Source organism: Euprymna scolopes, chromosome 13 (genome assembly GCF_053919585.1).
Source record: "Euprymna scolopes isolate OS-2025 chromosome 13, ASM5391958v1, whole genome shotgun sequence".
Classification (NCBI taxonomy): domain Eukaryota; kingdom Metazoa; phylum Mollusca; class Cephalopoda; order Sepiida; family Sepiolidae; genus Euprymna; species Euprymna scolopes.
The window spans coordinates 47,745,352-47,769,326 of record NC_136494.1 but is presented as its reverse complement, the minus strand read 5'-3'; the positions used below and the strand labels follow the sequence as shown (position 1 = coordinate 47,769,326).

General features: G+C 39.1%; 1 protein-coding gene across 3 annotated transcripts in view; it reads right to left on the bottom strand.

Annotated features, from left to right (window-relative positions):
* The window catches only part of LOC145292012 (DNA (cytosine-5)-methyltransferase 3B-like), a 667,010-nt gene extending 643,262 nt beyond the window's left edge, over positions 1-23,748 (bottom strand). For all 3 annotated transcript variants that reach the window (XM_080138008.1, XM_080138009.1, XM_080138010.1), the window contains exon 1: positions 23,456-23,748. In XM_080138008.1, coding sequence (XP_079994134.1) covers positions 23,456-23,653 — 198 coding nt within the window. In that variant the 5' untranslated portion in view covers positions 23,654-23,748. The remainder of the gene's footprint in view (positions 1-23,455) is intronic.
* Between the last annotated feature and the right edge of the window lie 227 nt (positions 23,749-23,975).

Here is a 23,975-nt window from a genome sequence, read left to right as displayed (position 1 = left end):
ATTTTTATTTTTTTTTTTACATAGGAGTCAGTACTTATCAAGGCCCTAAGCCCACTCGAGGATTATTGAGTGTACAGTAATCAATGGGATAATATCATAGTAGCCGTTATTAATGAAATACCATAGTTGGAGATCTTGTCAAGTAAACCTTTATGGCATATCCTATCAAAGGCCTTTGATATGTCAAGAGCAATTGCTCTAGAAAGGAAACTTCCATCAAGAGATTCGCTAATCCTATGAGATAAAACTGTAAGCATATCTGCTGTAGATCTAGCACAACGGAAACCATATTGCATGTCACTAAAAAGGTTATTTTTTCTGAGATGGTTGACTACTTCTCTATTTAACACAGATTCCAGCTACTTACTCACAGGAGACTTATTGGTCTGTACTGAGAGGGAGATGACCAATCACCTGAATTCTTAAATACAGGGCATACTGATGAGATTTTCCAGGGTCTTGAGAAGCAATTTTCCTTAAGACAACACTCAAACAGCTTTGTAAGTATGGGCGCTAGTTCTGGTTGGTTGGTTGGTTGTTTTTGTTTTACAGCATATCAACCCTTTTCAGATTATTTAATGCTGAATCCAGTGATTCGGAAGAAAACATTTTTAATAGAATATATTTGTTTTTCTCCAAGTCAGTTTCTATTTAACCCATAGTTGGGACCCTAACAGGTACTACCACTCCAGGTCAGGGTGGACCTGGGAGCAATGTCAATTAAGGGATGGCTCCACACTCCCCAAAGCCTGCAAGTTGGGGCCTCACCATCGGATATAGTTTAAGGTCATATCCAGGACCACGCTAGTTCTGATTGAAGTTTTTTGAGCACTATAATTGGAATGCTGTCAGGGCCAGTTGCTTTACTGGAATCAAGATTTTTGATTAGCTTGGCAACATCACGCACAGATATTTGTATGTCGCATAGTGTGTTTTCTGATATAGGAGGAAATACGGGGGATTGGTATGGGCCTTGATCGCATAGGGTAGAATTAGTTGCAAAGTTCTTGGCAAAGAGTTTGGCTTTGTCTGATGCTGACGAGATTATCCCAGGTTCATTGATGATAGTTGTGATAGAGCACACGCTTCTGTTCAGGATTCTGTTTGCTATTTGCCAAAACTGGTGGGAACAAAGGCGCTGCTCAGCCACTTTGGACTCGATGGACTGAGCATACAACTCTCTCGTGTTCTTTATTACTCTTTTACAGTGGTTGGTGGCAATCCTGAAAGCAGCTTTAGTCTCAGTACATCTGTTACATTGGAAGCAATGGAAAAAGTGATTTCTGTGTGCAATGGCAGCAGAACATTCCGGAGAGAACCACGGTTGGTGGTTAGGTTTCTGCTGGAATTTTTTCGAGGGTATAAAACGGTCTTTACCTACAATTAACCATTCTGTCAAATCTGATACTATAGAAGACACATCATTTTTAAAAATGGAACGATAGATCTGATATAAATCAGATGCATACTTTAATAAAAACCACTTGCTTCCTCCCTTGAGGCTTGCATTTACGAATATCAATGGGCTTAGAACTAATTTAGATGATCTTAAATCATTTCTCCTAACAAACACCCTGGATATCTTAGCAATAAGTTAAACTAACCTACACTCCTCCATTTCCTTTAACCACTTTAACATTCCTGGTGATCTCCCACACTGCTGTAAGAACTCAGATAGACATATGCATGGACTTGGAGTTTATATTCAAAACACCCTCCCCTTGACTAGAGAAACAAAACTAGAATCGGACGATCAGGCCTTTATGTGCCTCAAACTTTACATGCAACATAACATTAGCTACTTATATTTTCTGTACTGCTCTCCCTCAACCAAGGACTGTACCCTAATAAACAAAATCTTTGACAACATAGATACAGCACTCTCCCTCGATACTAGCGCACAAGTACATGTATTTGGTGAGTTCAATGTCCACAAAAACTGGCTTGGATTCTCTACTTACACAGACACAGCTGGTAGCACAACACATAGCTTCTCTATATCTCATTCTCTATCGCAGATGGTTACCTTCCCAATTTCCCAGACCAACAAGATCAATATGCCTCATTTCCAGATCTATTTTTGACAACAATTCCCGATGACTGTGTAACGAGTGCTCACAGCCCACTCGAGAATGCTGGTCATGCTGTGATAATAGTAGAAATCGCCCTAAATTCTTGACCCATAACTGAAGAGCCACTGCTCAAAACAACAAGATATTATAAAAAGGCTGACTAGGAAGCCATCAGAAACCTCATCAGAGATGCCCCATGGGGAGATATCTTTTCTCTTCCCGCTGAACAGTGCACAAATGAGACCACTGAATGGATCAAAACAGCAATTGAAGCACATGTTCCCACGCGGAAATTTTATGGTAAGCCTCAATCTCCCAATGGTTTACCCCTCCTTGTGCAACTGGCATTGCTCAAAGGCAGCATGCGTACTGCAGATATAACCAACATAAATCCAGTACAAACAGAAGTTTCTAGAAGCTACAAGTAATTCTAAGAGAGAAATAGGGACAGCTAAGAGAGAATATATTAAACCACCAGAAAATGCATCGAAGCACAGAAACTAGGAACCTGGGATTTTTTAGAAGTGTAGTAAATAATGGCCAGTCAACAATTCCTCCACTATCAAACAATCATGAGGTTGTTTGCACAGCAACCGAGAAGGCTAACATGTTTGCCAGTTGGTTTGCCTCAAACTCCACATTGGACTCAACAAACCACTCCCTCCCTAACTTTCCTTTGCGGAGAGACGCCACATTAGATGATCTGGAAATCACCCCTATGGGGGTCAAACGCCTTAAAAAAAAAACCTCCCTTAATTCTACCTCTAACCCTAGGTATGAGTGGCAAGCTTACTCCTCTTAAAACCTTTAGCCCTAATAATAATGCTAAGTCTAAGCGGCAAGCTCCTCAAACTAAGTTCCTTGGTAAGCTACATATAAGTGCCTAAAAAAAAAAAATCCATAAAAAAATGAATTAGTCAACTGTCCTTAAACGCTAGAATGGTCTTGAAATGGTGAATTATTTTACATTAAATTTATGTGAAACTAACCCCCACTCTAAATTCTAAAATTGTTTTTGTTTTGTTTCTATCAAGTCTTCAGGATGTTCACACATAATTTTCCTTAGCTCTATCTAGTGCATTTAACCCAAAGTCAAAGTGGCAGCTTCCCCACCCTCTCATAATTGCACAAAGACCCTCTTAAAACCACACATAATCATCTTTAGAAAAATAAAAGGCGCACAGGATTTATCTCCGATAGAAAAAAATGGTTAACTGCCCTAAAATGCTAGAATGGCTCAAAATGGGGAATCATTTTACATTAAATTCTAAAATAATACTTGCTTATCTTTCATTAAAGTTTTTTAAGGTATTCACCTACATATTTTGATGAGGTGATCAGATTGGGTGGAGGGGGGGTTAACGGAAGGTATCAATCTACAATAATACAAAAGAAATATTGCAATATATTCATTTTTAAACAGTCCTAGATTTCGATTTCAGTTATTTGTACATATAATGCATTATAATTCAGCTTTGAGTTCTTTAACTTCTTTTCTTTTAATGAATATATGGTATTTTTAAGGAATTGCAGCATATTTATGTGCATTTACTGCAGATTATTTGGAAACCATTACTTTTGGGAGATTTTCAGTAACATATTCTAATTCCTAGTACAAAAATACACTTATAGGGTAAATTTCATTGCTTAATCTTCTGTTTTAACAAAGATATAGCATTTTTACTGAAAAAGTAATGTAAAAAATGTGACAAAATGAATATGGTCTTAAGACCATATTCATTTTGTCACATTTATAGAGGGAAAGATATCCATATAGAGGGAAAGATATCCATAGAGGGAAAAATATCCAAACGTGTGAGGCACAAAAATAGTCATAACTTCCTTAATTTTAATTGGATTTAAAAAATTTAAAAAAATTCTTTCTTACCTCATCAAGCTCTTTCTATAGATATCAACATTGGAATATTTTAAGCTATTTAAATTTTTTCATATCTATTGCTATATATATGTAACACTGTGCCTTGTTTGGGGTAAAAATTGATTAAAAAAAATATATAACGAAGCGATCCTAGTCAACCATAGAGATAGATATACTATACGATGGAGAGGTACATCTGAGGACTTATTACATTTCGTTTTTACTTTAACTGATACAACAGAGTGGTTAGAAGATCCCAGTAGAGATAAAACGGAAGATGAACATAGCTAAGAGCAAGTTGTGAGGAAAAGATCTAGGAGACTTGAATACGGACCATCAGTACGGGCACACAGGTGGGTTTGCGGAAAATCTGAGTGGGTTTGCGGAAAATCTGAGCAGATAGGATGTGGTCAATTTTCTCAGATATGCTCTTAAAGATAGCAACTCCGCTGTTGTGGGGGCGATAGAGGGCAAATATAAATGCAGTCGTGTGAGCAAGTGCAACCCGGAAGCATATATAGGATAATTTAGGATCTTCTCTTGAGATGTCCCTACCACGTGGAAAGCCGTTTTTAATGTAGGCACATTTTTAATATAGGCTACAAAGCCTATTTTGAACTCTGTCAAGGCAGGATAAGTCTTTCTAATAGTTCCTGATCAGATGTGCCAACAATACTCCATCCTTGGACGTATCTGATTCTTATAAAGGTAGAGAACTGCATCAGCAGATAGATATCTATTGGATCGAAAGAAGGATCCTACCATGGCGATTTTAGGGTCAGATTTAAATGTTATGTTAGAGTATTTTTAGCATTACAAGCGTATGCTGTATTTTCGTGGACATCGGCAATATTACATACTTAATGTGCTTCAACAAGTCATATCATTTTTATTTGTGAGTCAATTTCTAAAAAAATTACATTGCTGGAAAGAGAATAGAATAAGCATTCCAATGATGTTAATTTATTTTTCTTTTATGCGTTCAATGATTTTATGCTCCAAGTTAAAAATGAATAAAAAAACAGTAAAAATGTTGACAGCAAAAAGGGAAACTGTTTTTTATCAATGTTTACATTTCATACATTATGTTTGGATACACATGCACTGGGTCAACTTCGATTGGATATGGCTGAAATTTTACAGGCTATATAAACATAGAAGTCCATCTCTACTGGACTTTGATTTATATTTTTACGACCACAGGAAGCAAAATTACAACCGAGCAAAGTTGATGAAGAATATTTCAAAATTGATAAGATAAATTGGTATATATCATCCATTTTGATATGGATAATAGTTTCAGAATTATTTTCATGTATTTTCATGTATTCATATGTTTGATCATTATTAATTGTGCAGAAATTTCTTTAAAATGTTATCTTTTATAGAAATTCAAATCCGCTTAACGGGGAAATGGCTCACTATGCACTGACTAAAGTCAGTGCATTAACGAGTTTCGTTAGTATTCTCTTAAAAATAAAAAACTATTTTTCTGCTTTCAAAACGAAAGAAGAAAAATCAGTTTCATTTCTTATTCTGAGTTTGTCAATTTAAAAAAATTATTTTCAAGTTTTTCGAATTTGATTTCTTAACAATACTATTTTGTTGTTAACACTTTTAGTACACATGTACTAAAAGCATTAAAAAACAACAAAATGTACTAAGTACATGCGTTTCTGTTATTTATGTATTTATAACTTCTTACTGGTACTTAAAGTAGAATTGTGTTTTTTAGTGGTAAAAAAACAGAAAACAAATATATAACAAATAAAAGGTACTTGTGCACTTATGCTACCATGCTGAAATAATGTTATTATTTAGAAACCCATTCTTAACATGGGGAAGGAAGGGTGTTTTGTTAATTATTCTGTACTTTCACCTAACAATTAAATAAAATATATCGTGAAACTTGAATTTATTTTTAACTCATTGTCAAGATCATTTTTTTGAATCTGTAAAACTAACCCGCTTTTTTTTTTAACTGAGGATATCTAAATAATAATAATAATAATAATTAGGTGGTTTGATAAAAAATTTAATTGTGATGCATTTTGTAAATTTTTACCTTGTTTCTACCTAAACACTTTTCTTTAAAATGACTACCTTTTAAGGTTTTCGGGTATGCTAGAAACGAATATTGCATTTAAATTTTCCGTAATTAAGTAGCTTTTCCGGATATTAAGCAATGTCATTTCTTGTTATTGCTTGGCACGTGCGTTTGCACATAGTTTCTTGGGGTTATGTTTGTGCGTTTGCGCATACCAAGATGGTCACCAGTGATAACATAAGAAATGACATTGCTTAATATCCAGAAAACTATTTATTTGCAGAAAATTTAAATGCGATATTCATTTTTGGTATATCCTATAATCTATAGAAGTAATCATTTTAAATGTTAAGGTGGAAACAAGGTAAAAAATTACTGTTTTATTTCTTTGTTTACATAGTTGAATTTTCAGTAAAACAACAGAATAGAAATGACAAAAATTACCATCAACTGGTGAATATATAGTTGTTGCTTATCAGGATTCCTGGTATCCTGGTATTGTGAAAGCTATATCAAGGATGCATGTAGAGTACGATTTATGGTTGCATCTCAGAAAATAGGGGTATATTTTGGGCCAGATAGAGAGTATTTACAAAATTGAAAATTGGACTGGTTCCAAAATGCTTAAGTTCTGGTCGACTATGGAAATTTACATCTTTTACAGAAATCCAAAATCTATATGAAAAATTTTCTTTGATTTATTTCTGAGATTAATTCATATCTACTCAATTTTTTTTTTCTTTGAGGGGAGTAGTAAATACCGGCCATGAATGCTCTTTAGGCATTCAATGGCTACACGCAAAATTAAGCACTCCTTTGGTGAGGAGGCAGGAAAATGCCTGCTATCAATAAAGCTATATTTCAATACCAGTATAATACTTAGTTTTGTTCATGAATAGACACCTATGGCATGACCGCCTCAGGAAGCGATACAGCTCCCCATTTGGGGAGATTGAGACCCCCCCCCAGCCCCCTAAACACTGAGTAAGGCCGGAAAAATTTTTGAATAACCTTTGTGAATTATAATTATGCATTTCTGGGTAACCTTCACGAACTGAAAAAAAACTGAGTGACATTTTTTAATGTTTTGAACAATTATGAATGAAGGACTGTCAATTCTGAACTTTCTTGGGATTTTGAACTTTGAACTTTTTGATTTTCTTTTTCTTTTTTTTTTTTTTGACTTTTTGAACTTTTGTGTAACTACTAAAAAGGGGAATAGCTCATGTAGCGAGCTGGGGTGGAGAACGCTCATCTGTAGGGTGGTTGTCAGACTATGTATATGCTATCTTTCGTAACAGGTGAACCAACAACGGAAAGGAGAAACAGCAGAGGAAACCCAGCTGGTACCGATGGCAGTGAAAGAGCGATGAAATGGGGCGATATGGCACATGACTTAGACTCATTCGTTTACATGGAAACCAATGGGTCTGGGGGGGGGGGTAACCACCTCAGGGAGTGACACAGCTCCCTATAATGTTGGCGGCTCGCATCTGGCAGGAATCAAACAGCATTAAAGAACGACAACACAGACATAGGTGTTAATAATAGATCGGTCGCCAGATAACTGTTGTCCGAGCTTACTTTATTAGAGAGCGCGCATCTAAGGGTAGATAACTCTTAGGGTTATGTCCCTTTACTTGTGGACATCACATCCCTCTCCATCTTGGTGGGACGACCTGCCTTATTTTACTTTTTACTATTTTTTTATTTTATTTATTTATTTTATATTATTTATTTATTTTTTTAACTACATTATGAAGTCTTTGAGTCTGGCTGGGGGCAGTCTTTTCCGAGATGGATTTTGTCTCGGAAACTGGTCAGCTATTTGTGTTTTGGGCATTTCCAGGTCTTCTGGGATGTGTGGACTGTAGTCATCTTTAGAGTCAGAATCGGAGTCAGGGTTTTCATCCCTAAGTGTTATGCGTTTTAGCAAAGAAGAGTTTCTAGTCACTTGGTGATTTTCTCTCTGAACCGTTATGATACGTCCCTTCATTTTTGTAACGGTATATGGTTTAGGATTGTATGGTGGTGACAGTTTGTTTTGCCTCTTCTGTCTGATCAAGACCTTATCACACAAACTGAGAGCTGTTGTTTTTCTCTTTCTATAGGCGTACCCCTTCATCTTCTACTTTCCTTTGGAGTCATTTTCTTTTATTTTTTCATGCATCGGCCCTGTTACTGGCCTTTCGATGCCATTTGGTATGCAGATATTCATTTTTCGGCCCGTACAAGCTTCAAATGGAAATATTTTTGTGATGGTATGGGGGGGGGGGGGCTCTATATTACCTTAGGAAATGTGGTAACTGGATCTTCCAGTTGTGGCCTTCCGCCGTGGCCACAAGAACGTATTTTTTAGGGTGCGCATAAAACGCTCTACTTCACCATTTGCCTCAGGTCATAGAGGTGTAATGTATCTATGTTTGAAACCTGCTTGTGCCGCTAAGTCTCTAAAGTCTTGTCCTTGAAATGGCGGACCGTTATCGGATTTTAGAATGATCGGATATCCTTGTCTAGCAAAGATCATGTTTAGACGGGAATAACTGTACATGCAGATATTGAGGGTATTATCTCCACTTCAAGGAATCGGCTGTAATCGTCGATTATGACTAACACATAGTCACCTGATGGGAACGGACCTGCAAAATCGACTAAGATTTCAGTCCATGGTGCAGTTGGTAGTGGTGAGGAGTGTATGGGTTCATGGCTCATGTGCCTTGGGTCTGAGGCTTGGCAGGGAATGCATCCGTGTATTGTTTCCTCCACCAGTCTATCGATTTCTGGGGACCACACCTTTTCCCTTATTAGTTGCTTGGTTTTGACCATGCCCTGGTGAGATTGATGGGCTATATTAACTGATCTCTTCCTTAATTTTGAGGAAATTACATGCCGGTGTCCTCGAAGCACGAGACCATTGCGTATTGAAATTTCATCCTCGAATGGGGAAAAACTTGACAGCTGGGGGTCATTCCATCGTCCATCTTTAACAGCAACCATGACCTTTTGTAACTGGGAATCCTATTCTGTGGCTTGTTTGACTTCTTCAAAAGTTAAAGATTTTGGTATTATATTCTAAGCTTATTCTGAGCTTATGTAGGCTTCGTCTTTAGATGGTATGTGTTGTGGGTGATGACTCAGATAGTCCACAGGGTTTTGGTCATCTTTCCCGGGACAGTATACCAGGTTATACTGGTAGGGCATGAGACGAATGCGCCAGCGTTCAATCCTTGTTGTTGTCAATCCCAAGAAGAGGACAATGGTTGGTGGTGATTTTGAATCTCACTCCATATAAATAGAGATGAAAATGTTCAGCTGCATATAAGACGGCTAACATCTCTCTCTCAGTTTGAGAGTATCGCTGTTCTATATCTGTGAGCGCACGACTGGCATAGCACCTTCCCATTTTGTGTCAGAACTGCACCTAATCCAACTGGGCTTGCATCTACCAGGATGTCAGTGTCTTCTTTCAGGTCGAAGTACGCCATCACCTCAGCTCCAGTCAGAGCTTCCTTTAACTTGTTTGCAGCTGCTTCTTCTTCTGTCCATCTCAAATAAGTATCTTTTTTTGTGAGTTGTCTCAGTGGTTCACTAATAGTGGCATAATGTGGAATAAATCGAGCCACATACTGTGTCATGCCCAAGAATGATCTGATTTCACTCATGTTCCTTGGAGATTTGCATTTTGTAATAGCAGAGATTTTCTCTGAGTCAGGGGACACTCCATTCTCACTGAAAATGTGTCCGAAGAAAATCAGTTTCCGTACAGAAAAAAGGCATTTTTCTTTGTTCAGCTTGGCTCATACTTCTTGTAGACGTTTCAGAGTGTTCCTCAAGCTGATGCCATGTGATGGCTGGTCACGTACATAAATTATTATGTTGTCTGATAGGTTTTTCACTCCTGGGATGTCTCTGAGATAACTTTTTGAAATTGTTCAGAGGCTGCATTCACGCCAAAACTTAGACACTTGTAACGAAATAAACCTGCATCTGTGGCAAATGTCGTTATATATCTGCTGGACTCTTCCAGTTCTAGTTGATGATAAGCATTGGAGAGGTCTAGTTTGCTGAAAACTGCTATTAAGTTGTCTACAGTTGGCATTGGATGTTTTATCTGTTGAATGGCTTCATTTGCCTTTCTCATGTCGACACAAATTCGTATGCTATTTTTCTTGGGAACTACCACAACCAGGTCAACCCAAGGGGTAGGTCCAGTGACTTCTTCAATCACATCCATTTCTCTGAGACGTTTGAGTTCCGTCTCCATGTCTTTTCTCACATGGAAAGGTATCCTGCGGTGTCGCTGAGTTACGGGGGAAACCGATGAGTCAATGTGGAGATTAATGGTAACTCCGGAAATTTTTCCCATCTTTCCATCAAACAGTGTGGGGAACTCGTCTTGAATTGGGATCGTCACATGGAATGTAAAGTTAAACATTATCATTCCCAGTGCTCCAACAGAATGACCACTCAAGAGGTTCTGCAGTCCAACTAAAGGATTGTCGCTGTCGACCACAAATATCTTACCTCTACAGGATTTATCACAAAATTCTATGCTCGCATTAATAAATCCTCGGATGGGTATGGCATGTTTAGATCTGTACACAAATATCCGGGTCGTTGTTTTGTTTGCCTGAAACGTCAAGCGTAGAGAAGAAGTAGTGGATGAGTGCATGCCCAGAACAGAACATCCACCTCTGGACCCAACATTGCGGACCCCAGCGGAGCACAGGAGTGCGACAGCTGGAGCAGTGGTAGGTTGCCCCGCAGTACCCGCTAACTGGGTGTTGATCCCTGACCGTTGATCGTTCTTGATTCATCCGCTCAGTGATCCGCCATGGGAGACCGGTGGTTGAAAAATATATCAGCTGCGCTCATACCATGACTGCCAACTCCTGCTGCCGAGATGACATTTTGCTATTTGACCACATAGCTGGGGTCTGGATTGGTGTAAGCCAGGGCGTGTCCTCACGCCGGAGGGCCATGCACTCAACACCTCTGGGGCTCCAGACTACTCCGAGATCCCACATACACTTAGCCTGGGGCCGCAAGGTACCCAGTTAAACCGTGATGTACCACGAGGAGGTGGCATGCGAGTCTTGACCAGTGAGACGCTCTAACCACCAGTGGGCAGGGCTTACTAAACTGCCTCCCCTTCACTCTTGCGAGTATAGGTGGCGGTTACAGCTGGAAGCAAGAGGAGCAAAGCACCTGAAAGCCAAGCAGCTAAGCACTCTACACATTCACTAAGCTACAACACTACACGCTCAAAGGCCCTGTGTGCAACACACCACATCACAACTACTATGGATATGTCAAGAATAAATTCTCAGCGACTGGCAATTCGGGAGCCCCCTGCAGTCGGGGGTGCTGTCGTTGCTCGGCAGGGCCCGCGTTCTAGGCAGGCGCGCCCCGGTCGACATCCTGCTACTGCCTCCCCACTACACCTGGCCTGCTGGAATGTCCGCTCCCTTGGGGTGACTTCCTCTCTTGACAGTTTTCATCCTCGGAAGTCTGCTGTTATCGACCTGGAATTACTCCGGTTGGGGGTGGATGTCTCAGCACTAGGCGAGACATGGCTCACTGGAAATGGCTCCATACGTGAAGCTAACTTCACATTTTACTGGACTGGCTACCCTGACTTGGAGAGACCAAAACATGGAGTGGGTTTTGCCATCTGCAACAAGCTGCTCAGCTTTGTCGAAACTCCCGTCGCCATCTCTCCCAGATTAATGTCACTACAGCTACACACCACCTCTGGTCCAGTGTCCCTATTGTCTGCCTACGCCCCAACCCTCACCTCGCCGGATGACCAGAAAGATGCTTTCTATCTCCAGCTGAGTGAGACCCTCTCCAAAATCGACCGCGGTCACCGCATAATCATCCTGGGTGATCTCAACGCTCGAGTAGGCAGTAACACCAATGCCTGGCCTGATGTCCTGGGTCCTCACGGAGTGGGCTCTATGAATGAAAATGGACAGCGTCTTCTGGAACTCTGTGCTACACACAGGCTGTGCATCCCATCAACCTTCTTTAAGGGCTCACCGTGGTCGAAGATGACATGGCAACACCCACGCTCTAAGCGCTGGCACCAGCTGGACCATGTGATCACTCAAAAGAAGCACCTCCAGGATATCATCCACTGCAGGACAATGCACTCTGCGGACTGTGACACAGACCACTCACTTGTGCGCTGTAAGCTTAAACTAAAGCCAAAGAAAATCCACCTGTCTTGCTCAAAACCACTTTCAACGCTCAATGTTCTTGCTACTAAGTCCAAGGAGAAATGCCAACATTTTCAAGCTTCAATACAATCCACCTTTGGCCAGTCTGCACCCCCTCAGGATGCTGCCTCTGCCTGGCTGCGGATTCGTGACACTGTTGGAGTTTGCGCACTCTCCAGTTTTGGTAGACGTACAGTAAAGCAGCCGGACTGGTTTCAGACACCACGCGGACACACTCCATCAAGCACTAGCAGAAAAGCGAGCGGCAAGACTGGCTGTGATGCAGGACCCCTCTCCTCAAGCTACTAGCCTCTGGAAGCAGAGCCGCTCAAAAGTGCAGCGCCTAACTCGAGAGGCTAAACACAACTATTGGAGTGACATCTCCAAGCGTGCTGAAGACTGCTCTGCCACCGGCAACACCGGTGGCATGTACCAAGCTCTGAAAGAGGCTCTAGGTCCTCCTGTGAAGAAATCATCTCCTTTGCGATCTCTGACCGGAGAACTACTCACCAATCCTGATGATCAGCTCGACCGTTGGGTGGAGCACTACAGCTCACTGTATGCTCAACCTGTAGCAGCTAGTGAGGCTGCTATAATAGCTGCTGTTCCCCAACTACCAGTCCTCCATGAGCTAGATTACGACATCACCATCGATGAAGTACACAAGACCATCAAGCTACTGAGGAACAACAAAGCCCCCGGCGTGGATGGGCTACCTTCAGAAATCTTCAGATGCGGTGGTGACTCACTAACTGAGGAACTCCATCATCTCTTCTCAATCTGCTGGAATGAAGGTACTATTCCCGATGAACTTCGTAACGCCAACATAGTTACCCTGTATAAGAACAAAGGGTTTCGCTGCGACTGCAACAACTACCGTGGCATATCTCTACTTTCCCAGCCTGGAAAGATCTATGCCCGCTTAGTCCTGCCACGTCTCCAGATTATTGCCAACAGAATTCTTCCTGAGAGTCAATGTGGCTTTCGACCTGGCCGCTCTACCACTGACATGATCTTTTCTGTTCGTCAGATCCAGGAGAAATGCATTGAGCAAGGCCGTCCTCTCTATGCAGTTTTCGTTGACTTGACGAAGGCCTTTGATTATGTTAGCAGATCAGGGCTATTTCTAGTCCTCCGTCTACTGGGCTGCCCTCCCAAACTCCTGAAAACCATACAAGAATTTCACGATCAGATGAAGGCTACAGTACAGTTTGAGGGCTCTCGTTCTAAAGAGTTCCCCATCTCTTGTGGTGTCAAGCAAGGCTGCGTGTTAGCTCCTACTCTGTTCGGAATATATTTCTCAGCTGTTCTGCGCCGAGCCTTCCCAAACCCAACTGGAGTGCTCCTTCACACTCGCAGTACTGGAGGCCTATTCAACCTGGCCAGGCTACGCTCAAAAACTATGGTTAACCGCGTACAGATCCGTGAACTCCTGTACGCTGATGATGCTGCCTTCATCGCCAACTCGGAGGTTGAGCTTCAGGCAATGTGCTCCTCCTTTGCTTCTGCCTGCGAGGAGTTTGGTCTCAAAATCAGCCTAGGCAAGACGGTGGTCTTTGCCCAGCCTGCTGGGCTTTCACCCATAATAACCGTAAACAATCATGTACTGTCAAACGTCACCAAGTTCACTTACTTGGGTTCTACAGTTGATAACACCAACAGTCTTGATTGTGAACTGGACTCCCGCATTGGAAAGGCATCAACAACTTTCGGCAGGCTTAGTGAGAGAGTCTGGAAGAACAAGTCCCTCTCGCTACACCTAAAGATCAAGGTTTACGAGGCCTGCATCCTCAGCACTCTCCTGTATGGCAGTGAGACTTGGTGCACCTACCGCCGACACGAACACCGTCTGAACGCCTTCCACTTCCGATGCCTGCGCACAATTCTTGGATTCACATGGAAGGATCATGTACCAAACACAGCTATCCTCTCCACGACCAAGAGTACTGACATGTACACAGTGCTGCGCATCCGTCGCTTACGTTGGGCTGGCCACACCTGCCGCATGGACGACAGCCGGCTACCAAAAGCACTTCTCTTTGGAGAGATAGCTGATGCCCCTCGCTGTGCTGGCAGGCCACGCCTCCGCTACAAGGATGTCCTGAAACGTGACCTCCAGGTCTTCGGCATCCCTCACAACACTTGGGAAACCTCTGCCGGCAACCGAGTAAAGTGGCAAGCTGCTATAAGATCTGGTGCCAAAAGATCCTGCCAGCAATACACAGACTTCCTGAACTGTAGAAGACTGAAGCGCCTTGCCAATCGTCGTCCTCGACGTTAAGGGCCTATGTATGTTTTGTTTATACATGGTTTTTGTTTTAAACCATCATATATGTGTCCAGCAATTATATTGACACTAGCAACCGTGTCTACCACAAACATTACAGGGGAATTATTGACAAGGGCGGTAACTTAATTGACGGTGTAAATTTCACCAAGTACACAGACTCGTCACTAGACGTAGAGGGGGATACCAGAGGAGGATTCGTGAAACGAACTACTCTTACCGGCTTTGCTTTGCATGCTCTCGTAACATGGTTTTTCTTGTGGTAATTCTTGCATTCTTTCCATCGCTCGGGCTGGACAAGTCGGGTGTGTAGAAGAGTATCCACAATAGTGACACATTTGCTGTCCGCCATCTTTTTTTTGTCCACCACACGGTCGATTCTTCGAGGTGTCATGGCGACTGTTTTGCCACGCATGTTAACAAATGTCTTTACTGCCGTTGGTGTTGAAATTTTCATTATTTCCACGTGTGAGATACGTGCGGTTTTCATTACTGTAAAGAGTGTGTAGTTCATTACGCTCCATGTCTGCGGAAAGGGTATAACCCAGTTCGATTGCCCTAGCTTCGTCCAGGATTTGCTTTAGCGTAGAGTTGTCTCTTAGCGCCTTCCTTCTGACTTTAGAAGATGTGCACCCCTGCAAAATTTGGGCTAGGATCTCTCTGTCTTTATCTTCAAAATCGCACGTGGAGGCTAGAGTCCGTAGTCGTGCATGATACGAGTTTAAGCTTTCATCCAGGTCTTGCATAGTCTGTCGAAACTTGAAAATTTTGTATGACGTGTTCTTTTGCGGCGTAAAATGATTTGTTAGTGACTTTTTTGTAGTTTCATATTCGCCCAAAACTACATTTGCCGTCGTCCAAAATGTTGGTTGCGCCTATGCCCTTTTGTTTGTCTGTGAAGTCGTGGAAAATATTGAAAACTTCGTCTCCTGCATAGTGGGGAAGTGTCGCTTTCTTTTTTTTATTGTCATGAATGTCCATAGCAACAAATAAATTCTTCAACGTGTCTATCCATTTTTTCCAACGAACTGCAATTGTGGTTTGGTCCGCATGTACGCTAAAACTGGGAATAACTGGTAAAACCACTGCTGGCCATTTTTTTTTTTTTTGCATTTATTCCATAAATTTTTTTTTGTATTAAATTCCGAAAATTATGTAGCGTGAGCTCGTCACGAAAAATAATCACTCGTCGCCAGATATAATGTTGGTGTCTCCCGTCTGGCGGGAATCAAACAGCATTAAAGAACGACAACACAGTGTTAACAATAGATCGGTCGCCAGATAACTGCCGTCCGAGCTTACTTTATTAGAGAGCACGTATCTAAGGGTAGATAACTCTTAGGGTCATGTCCCTTTACGACATCACACTCCCCATTTGGGAAGCTTGAGACCCCCTTCCCTAAACACTGAGTAAGGCCGAGTAATTATGCTTATATTGTCTGTTAAACATTATTGGGTGCCGGACAAGAGATGTCATTTGGAAAGCTATAACAAAATATGATTTCGTTCTTGGCCTGATGAACCCCAGCTAAAGGATGTCTGTCTTTTTGAGTATGAGAGGTTAAAGTGTCAACCTTTTAGGGCGTGTGAATGAATTTGAGTTGTGGTCCCAGATTCGCAGGCCTATGAAGGTTTGCAGGTTTGCACACATGCAAGGAATCAGGACTTCCCCAAAATAACGTGTTGAATTCTGATTGGTCTGAGGAACAGCCTACCCTAACCCATCACCTTCCAATATAAGCAAATGCCCCAGGCCAGAGATTGGAGCCAAATCTAAAGGCAGGAACACTCACCCAAGAGAACGCAACCCACCCTCTTCCGTCACCGTCACCGTCACCATAGTGGAGAACAAAGAATAAGATTTCAGACTGTTTTCTGGTGTAATCGAACTGAACAATTGTATATATGTAAAACACCTGTAAATTCGTGAATTAACTTTTAGTAGACTAGAAACCTCTGTGTTTGTTTTCTTTTGACCTGCATGAGAAGCTAATTAATTTTCAGTGGACGCTGGCATCGGGAACCGCCGAGGCCTGCAACGCAGAAGAATCTTGTAAAGAGCTACCGGGGTCAGAGGCCACATCTGCTGATCTGTGACAGGGGACTTTACACACACCCTGTATGATACTATGCGCCAGTTTTAAAAATAATTTTTAATTTTACATCTTAATCAGATTTGACTTTATAATCAGAAAGAGCACTCAATTTTACATAAGAGTGCTTAGTTTTATGAGAATAGCTGGAAAAATAAATAAATCGTGGCGAAATTACCGAATTTCTTGAAATTTTGAGGTCCTTAATTTAGCCCACTTTTTCTAAAGAAAAATGTCCACAGAAAAGCATAAATTTTAGCACTTAAAATTCTCATAATTTTTTAACTACTGATGGTATTTGCATAATTCTAACGGTTTTAAGCATCTTTTACATAGCTCTTTTCATGCAAGTTGATAAAATAATTTAGATAAAATAGAAAAAATCAACTTGTAATACTAATCAAATTCCGGTATTAAACAAATGTCGAATCTGTCCATTTTTTTTTTTCAAGTCACCACTTATCAAAATCAGTTGAAAATAAAATAAAATAAAAACACTGAGATAGCTTATAAAATGGAAAGGGAACAAAACAAGCAACCAAAAAACACAAAAAAAACTGGCAGTGTCAAACCATCCTCTAGTAAACACAACACACAAGTCTTTTTTCCTCAACTTGCAATAAATCCTTGTGTATTCGATATTATCTTCTGTTTGTTTCGTCCAACCTCATCTCAACTCGCATGCTTTAGAATTTGTCCCATTTAACAGTTACCAATTATGTACACATACAAATTAATGGCATATGTTCACTAATGAACGACCTACAAAATTATGCTTGTTTTTTTTTCTGCCTTTTCTGCTGGCATTTTACATGCTAAGCAAATACGAGGTCGTTTGCGAGAGTGATAATTTCTATTACAGTTTGTTATGCTGTTTTATACAAGAAAATTTACTCAGTCTTTCCGGGATAGAAAGTGACATATACTCATGAAAAAGTTATTAATATCCTAAATATAAATATATTAATATCCAAATACAACTCCATTTTTTCCTGTTTGTTTTATATGGCCTGAGCATGTTGGGTAGCCCTGCTAGTCTATTATATAAATGAGAGTTGTCTGGGTGCATGTGTGTATATGTCCAGCTAGAGAGGAATAGACTATGCTGATGATAAAAGAGAGGATAAGAGAAAACCATGCATAAAAAGGGGAAGAGGAAAGAGAGACGGATAAAAAAGGGGAAGAGGAAAGAGAGACGGATAAAGAAGAACAGAGATAAAAGTTTGAATTGAAATATGTTGTACTAACCCTGCTAGTTAAAAATATATATATATATATATATAAAACAGAAACTGATCCAACAGGTCAAAGGTGGTCTAGTAAATGCATACCAATATACTTTCTAATCCCTATATATAATAAAAGAGGCAGTTTTCCCCCTCTGAACCAAATTACCCTAGCTTTGCAAGAACAGACGCTACATACCAATCTATTATGCCTAAACTATTATCAACCATCTTCTCTAACTTTTGAGAGCCGTCATAGACACATTTATTTGATATATTTCATCCTAGGAAATGCATCAAGACGATTGCCATCATCTACAGAGGAAGTAGTTCTTATTTTTCCCTTTCTACAATCCTTTTACTGCCACCAGTCTACACCCAGAAAATTTATACACATTCTTACTATGTCCTTCAGTCATCCTTCTTAACTGGATTATAAACTCCTATACAAAGCATTAACTTTATATTTTTCTTACATAAAATAATGATTTCTCCCTTACATATTTTCATCCCTTCTCAACCCGCTTATTCGAGAGTAGATACCTTATTGAATAAACGAACACATTAGCTGTTAAAAAAACATGGACGCTAAACAACCGGTTTCTTTTCTGTTTCATTTTCCCACTATATCAATTAACTTCTTCCACTGCTGTCATTTAAACTTGTTTTATGCAAATTAAAACAAAGACATAATCACAATATTCAGGGTTTGCAATACCAGCAGGTGAACAACAGATATTGTAAATACATACACACGGCCACATCAAAATACAGACAGCGTAAGATAGACTTATAAGCTGAGAGACTGATGGGTAATTCCATCTGAAATCATCTAGACCATGACACACTTACCTCTCAGATTTTTTTCTAAACTTTCACCATATGTTGGTATCATAAAAACTAGGGAATCCGGAAATTTGAGCTTTTAAAAACTAGGGAATCCAGAAATTTGAGCTTTTAATTCTAAGCGGTTCTGGAAATATCGCAATTTTGGTATTTTACGTATATCGCGTTGAGGTGTAAATTCGCGAAATTATGAAATTACGTTTTTGGGGTATAAATCAATTTCTAGACTAGGTAGAACCTTGAAAATTTTCATGAGGAATCCAAAAATCACATTTAAAACCTCTGAAAATGAACTAGTTATTGAACTTTTAAGCCGAGATTTGGGTATTGGTCTAAGGCGACACAAAAAACATGTGGCACTATTGAAAATTGAATTTTTTTGTTCCTAGACATTTTTGATAGTCGGAACAATCACAGTGAACAATCCCAAATAATAAACTGCATGTGGTTGGATACAATGTGCTTGTAGCATTTATGAACCCTTAAAAATTTTCACAACCCCTTGTGATTAACCCATTTTTTAGGTTTAATTGTGAAAAAGTGAAGAAAGAACAAAAGCCCATTTTTCTGGTAATCAATGCGGTGGGTACGGATACTAAGAAATGGTACCTATGCTGGGTGGGTACATAGTTTGGATTTTTTGGCACGATAGTACATTAAAGTAAAAAACTATCAACACAACACAACATCTTATGAGTGTAAGGCAACATATGCTGTCACGGTTTTATCATAATCCTCATCAGAAATAATAAAGCTCCTTCCACTTGAGTTTGTTTTAGGTATGTGGATGCTACAAATGATGTTTTTGAAAGAAACAGGACACAGGTCAGCACTGCGAGGCCAGTTGAAAGTCTTACGTGGACCATCGGGGTGCATGAACTGAACATCAACATCACTTTCATTGAGGTTTACTTTCTGCACCAATCCGACCCACAAGAACAAGTTGTACACACACGATATATACGTCGAAGGAGCAACATCCCCAATGTCAATGAGTGTGGATTTTAAAGTCGTGAATGTCAACAAATTAATTGTCCTCACTACAGAGTTTGTGTCCAATCTTGCATCCTGATTGTGAAACAAAATGATGACTATTTCTCATCCTGGGTACTGTTTTCTCATCCATAAACCTCTTCTCCATTCTATCCATTATTTCAATCATATCTTCCTTGTCGATTCCAAAGAACACAATGGACTTCATTTCAACTCCACACACTTCCAGTACTGCTTTGTAAGTTAGAATCTGGTTGTTCAAGGGTCTTTGCAAGCTTTGCTTGCTGCATGCCATTTAAACTAGTGAAAACTTTGTATCTCATCCTGAATGAGAAACTGATAATTTCAGTGAAATCCCCCAATACTATGACCTCATTTTTTTCTCAAATTTTCTTTTTTTGCCTTCACATAACGTGTTTGGGCTTTGGTGAGGTACGAGTGTCGAGTCATTTCATTAACCTTCTCAACACAAAGCTTCTTGTAATCCCCATATGATGTTGTAAGTGTCAACAGGGCAGCTTGATCAGTTATCTGCCATTGGCAGTAGTGGAATTCGGATTCCATATGTGACAGTTCATCGTCCAGGAACTGTTCCAGAGCTGCACTCCTAGGACATGATTCGCAACGATGCATCATACAGACCCTGTTATCTGTGTCACAAACCAGTTTCTCAATCAAGTCTTTGTACATGCATTTCCAGTCAATTGCATCAACAAGCAACACTGCATTTTGATAGGTGCTGCAGACACAAACTGAATGGGTCCCTGATGAACCAGCGAAGACACACCACTTTGGCCTAAGAGAGCAGAACTTGGAGAAGCCAATTTTCACATTTGGATATTTTTCTTTGAATGTAGCAAACATTTCTGACAGGTTACAAAGAACCAGACACTTTTGTTTGTGCATATTCTGTCTGACACTTACATAATCCTTCTTACCTGGCATCTGGCGACTGTATTCGTTACCTTCATAAAAACTCAGTACCAGGTCAAAAGTTTCCTGAGGAAAGGATTTTCCTTTCTTTGGATCTGGTGTTGTTATAATGCCATCAACCTTTTTCAGATCCCGGGCCGTCCAAATCAGGTACACACTCAATCCAAATTGCTGAGCAGCAAATTCACGTGACCATTTGTTCAGTTCTAGAGTCAATATTTGGATCTTCTGACGGTACGTAGCCGTTTTCAGATTTTCTCACATCAAATCATACAGTCGATCCAACTTTGCAGCCTTCAACTGAACATCATTTTTCTCAAAATCAGAATCAGATCTATCGAGCATATCCCCTTTAACATCGTGGGCTTCTGCCAGGGTGGATTTGTATGTGTTCATCACTTTCTTGAGTTTCTGTTTGGCACTGCTCACACAACTATATTGGGCCACACTATGATGGTTCACTGGAGAGACACCAACCATTTTCTAGACCAGTGTTGAGCTGTTTTCTTGCTGTTTCATACATTTCAAATGGTTCATCAGCTGGACCGTCTTCATTAAAATCATTTTTAAACTGAACTACAACATCACCTGAGGAGCTTGTATCAGAGGAACTTTCATTGATGAGATATTGGTAGGATTTGTCACATTGTCCGCAAAGCAGGAACCCTGGCGTAACTGTGTGGTCTTCGGCTTCTAAATATTGTGCCATCTCAAGAGTGATTAAACCTAAAAAATGGGTTAATCACAGGGGGCTGTAAGAATTTTTAGGGGTTCATAAATGCTACAAACACATTGTATCCTCACTACATGCAGTTTATTATTTGGGATTATCCATTGTGATTGGCCAATTTTTGAGGTTCGATTGTGAGCTATCCGGTTACTTGGCTTTACCTACTACTCCTTGCATCAAACAAAAAAAAAAACAAATAAATAATACCTAGAGAATCCTGAAAATTTGAGCTTTTAAGCTCAAATTTTCAGGATTCTCTAGTTTTTATGATACCAATATATGGTGAAAGTTTGGAAAAAATCTGAGAGGTAAGGGTGTCAAAGATGTTTTTTTCTGGATGATTTGAGATGGAATTACTCAGATAGACTGATAGACATAGATAGAGAGACAGAAATCGAGAGAGAGAGAGAGAGAGAGAGAGAGAGAGAGAGAGAGTGACCGAGAGAGAAACACATTCTGGAAAAAAATACACACTTTTTATTTATTTTAAACAGAACATTTTCTTTCCTTTTAAACAATATGTATAGAAGTTTATAGACCTTTCCTTTACTTCAAAACAATATGGACAGAAGTTTTTTGTATTTTTTATTTTTAATCTTATACACCGTTATTATAAATCTTATACACTGAACTTCTTATAAATTTTATAGGGGAAATAGTATGCTTACAACAAATACTGCATTGCAATGGTCCGCAAATAAGTAGTTTTTTTTATTATTACTCAATATAATTATTTTTTGAGCATTTATTATTTTTATGCTTATTATTTACAACAATGACCAGGGGGGGGGGCACAAAACTATTTTATAGAAAATACAGTTGCGAAATTATTTTTTTAAACAAACATTTTTCTATGATAAGCACAAATTTATTTTATAGAAAATACAGTGGTGAAATTATTTTTAAAAAATACAATTTCGGTTAAACTACAATATTTGGGACGTTTTTACGTTTTAAGCACAAAATTATTTCATAGAAAATACAGTTGCAAAATCATTAAAATAAAAATTAACGTTTATCTGTTATTAGTGACCTACTTGTGTTTTAAAAAAGAAGATTGCATATAAATTGTCCGCAAATAAGTAGTTTTCCTAACAAAATAAAACATTATCGTTTACCTACGTTACTTGTGGACTATTTGCGTTTAAATAAAAAATACTGCATTGTCATTGTACGCGAATAAGTAGTTTTTCGAATATTAAGCAATATAACTATAACTATAAACTATATAATACTATTTCTTGTAAAAAATACTGTTGAGTTAAATCAACGTGATTAAGCACAAAATTATTTTATAGAAACTACAGTTGTGAAATTATTAAAAAAAAAAAAATTTTGATTTACCTACGTATTTGTGACTTATTTGAATTATAAAAAGACTAATATTTAATAGAAGTTTAGGGTAATGTAGTTACTGACTTTCCCTTTTCTTTCATTTTTTTACTGTTTTATTTTTCTTGACCGATACACACCCTTTAACTAAAAGGTAATCTTAAAGGTCAACACAGATATTTCGCTGGATGTAAACATAAGTTTTTTGTACATTTTGACATAAACAATTTGTCTATATTAAAAAAAACTTCACAAACTTTATACAGGGAGAATTTAATATCGTTATTCTTGAACATGTAATTATGTGATTATTAAATTTTAAAGTGGAAGCACAGATCCTCTAACATGTTCAGAATGGCTTTCAAAATAATAACATTATTATTTCAGCACGGTAACAAAAAATACATAAGTACCCAACATTTACATTTTTTCCAACATCCAAAATTACAAGGTTGGTTCATAGTATTTGCGCGTGGGGATCATAACAACAATTATCAAGATTAAATTTGGGGCAGATATTTAGACAACCTGCCCCCCAAAAAATGGGATGTCTATTCCGAAAACCGTTCTTAACATGAGGATGTTGGGAGTGTCTATTCTAAAAGTCGTTATTAACATGAGGAGGTTGGGAGTTGGGGGTCATGGGTTGGGTAATACTAACAACAGCTGTACTAAAACTTTTTAAGAGAGGGAGAGGTATTCTTCTACCAGGCAACAGCGGTTAATGGGTCCAGCTAGTAGACAATAAATTAGAAACAGCAAGACTTTTAATAAGTTAAATGTAGGTATAACTTACCAAATGTTTCTTTTGTAATTCAAACATAATTTTTGTAGAGTTTGATGGGTCCTGAAACTTCTGGTGTTTGTCCTTAGAAATCAGATGATCCGGAAGAGGAAGGTCCTTGGCAAGAATATTTGATACATGCAACTCAACATTTTCTGGTGGAAAATTCTCAGATTTCCTTTTTTTTAATTTTTGGATTTTGGTAAGCATATTTAAAAGAATCTTTTCATCAGATGTTTTCTGGTAAGTTTTTAATCTATTCTTTTTCTTAGTGTTTAATCATCCAAACAATTATTTAATAAATGTTCTGAAATATAAAATACAATAAACAGAGTATTAAACAGCTATAAAAGAAATTTAGTTATAGAGAATGTAGAACAATGCAGATATATAACGGTAAAGACTCACACTGAAGCAACTTAAAATATAATGGTGGAACCAGCTATGCAGTTTCACTTACTTGAATCAATACATGCATGTATATATTGTGATACATTTATTAAAATGTATAATAAATTATTTTATTGATTTT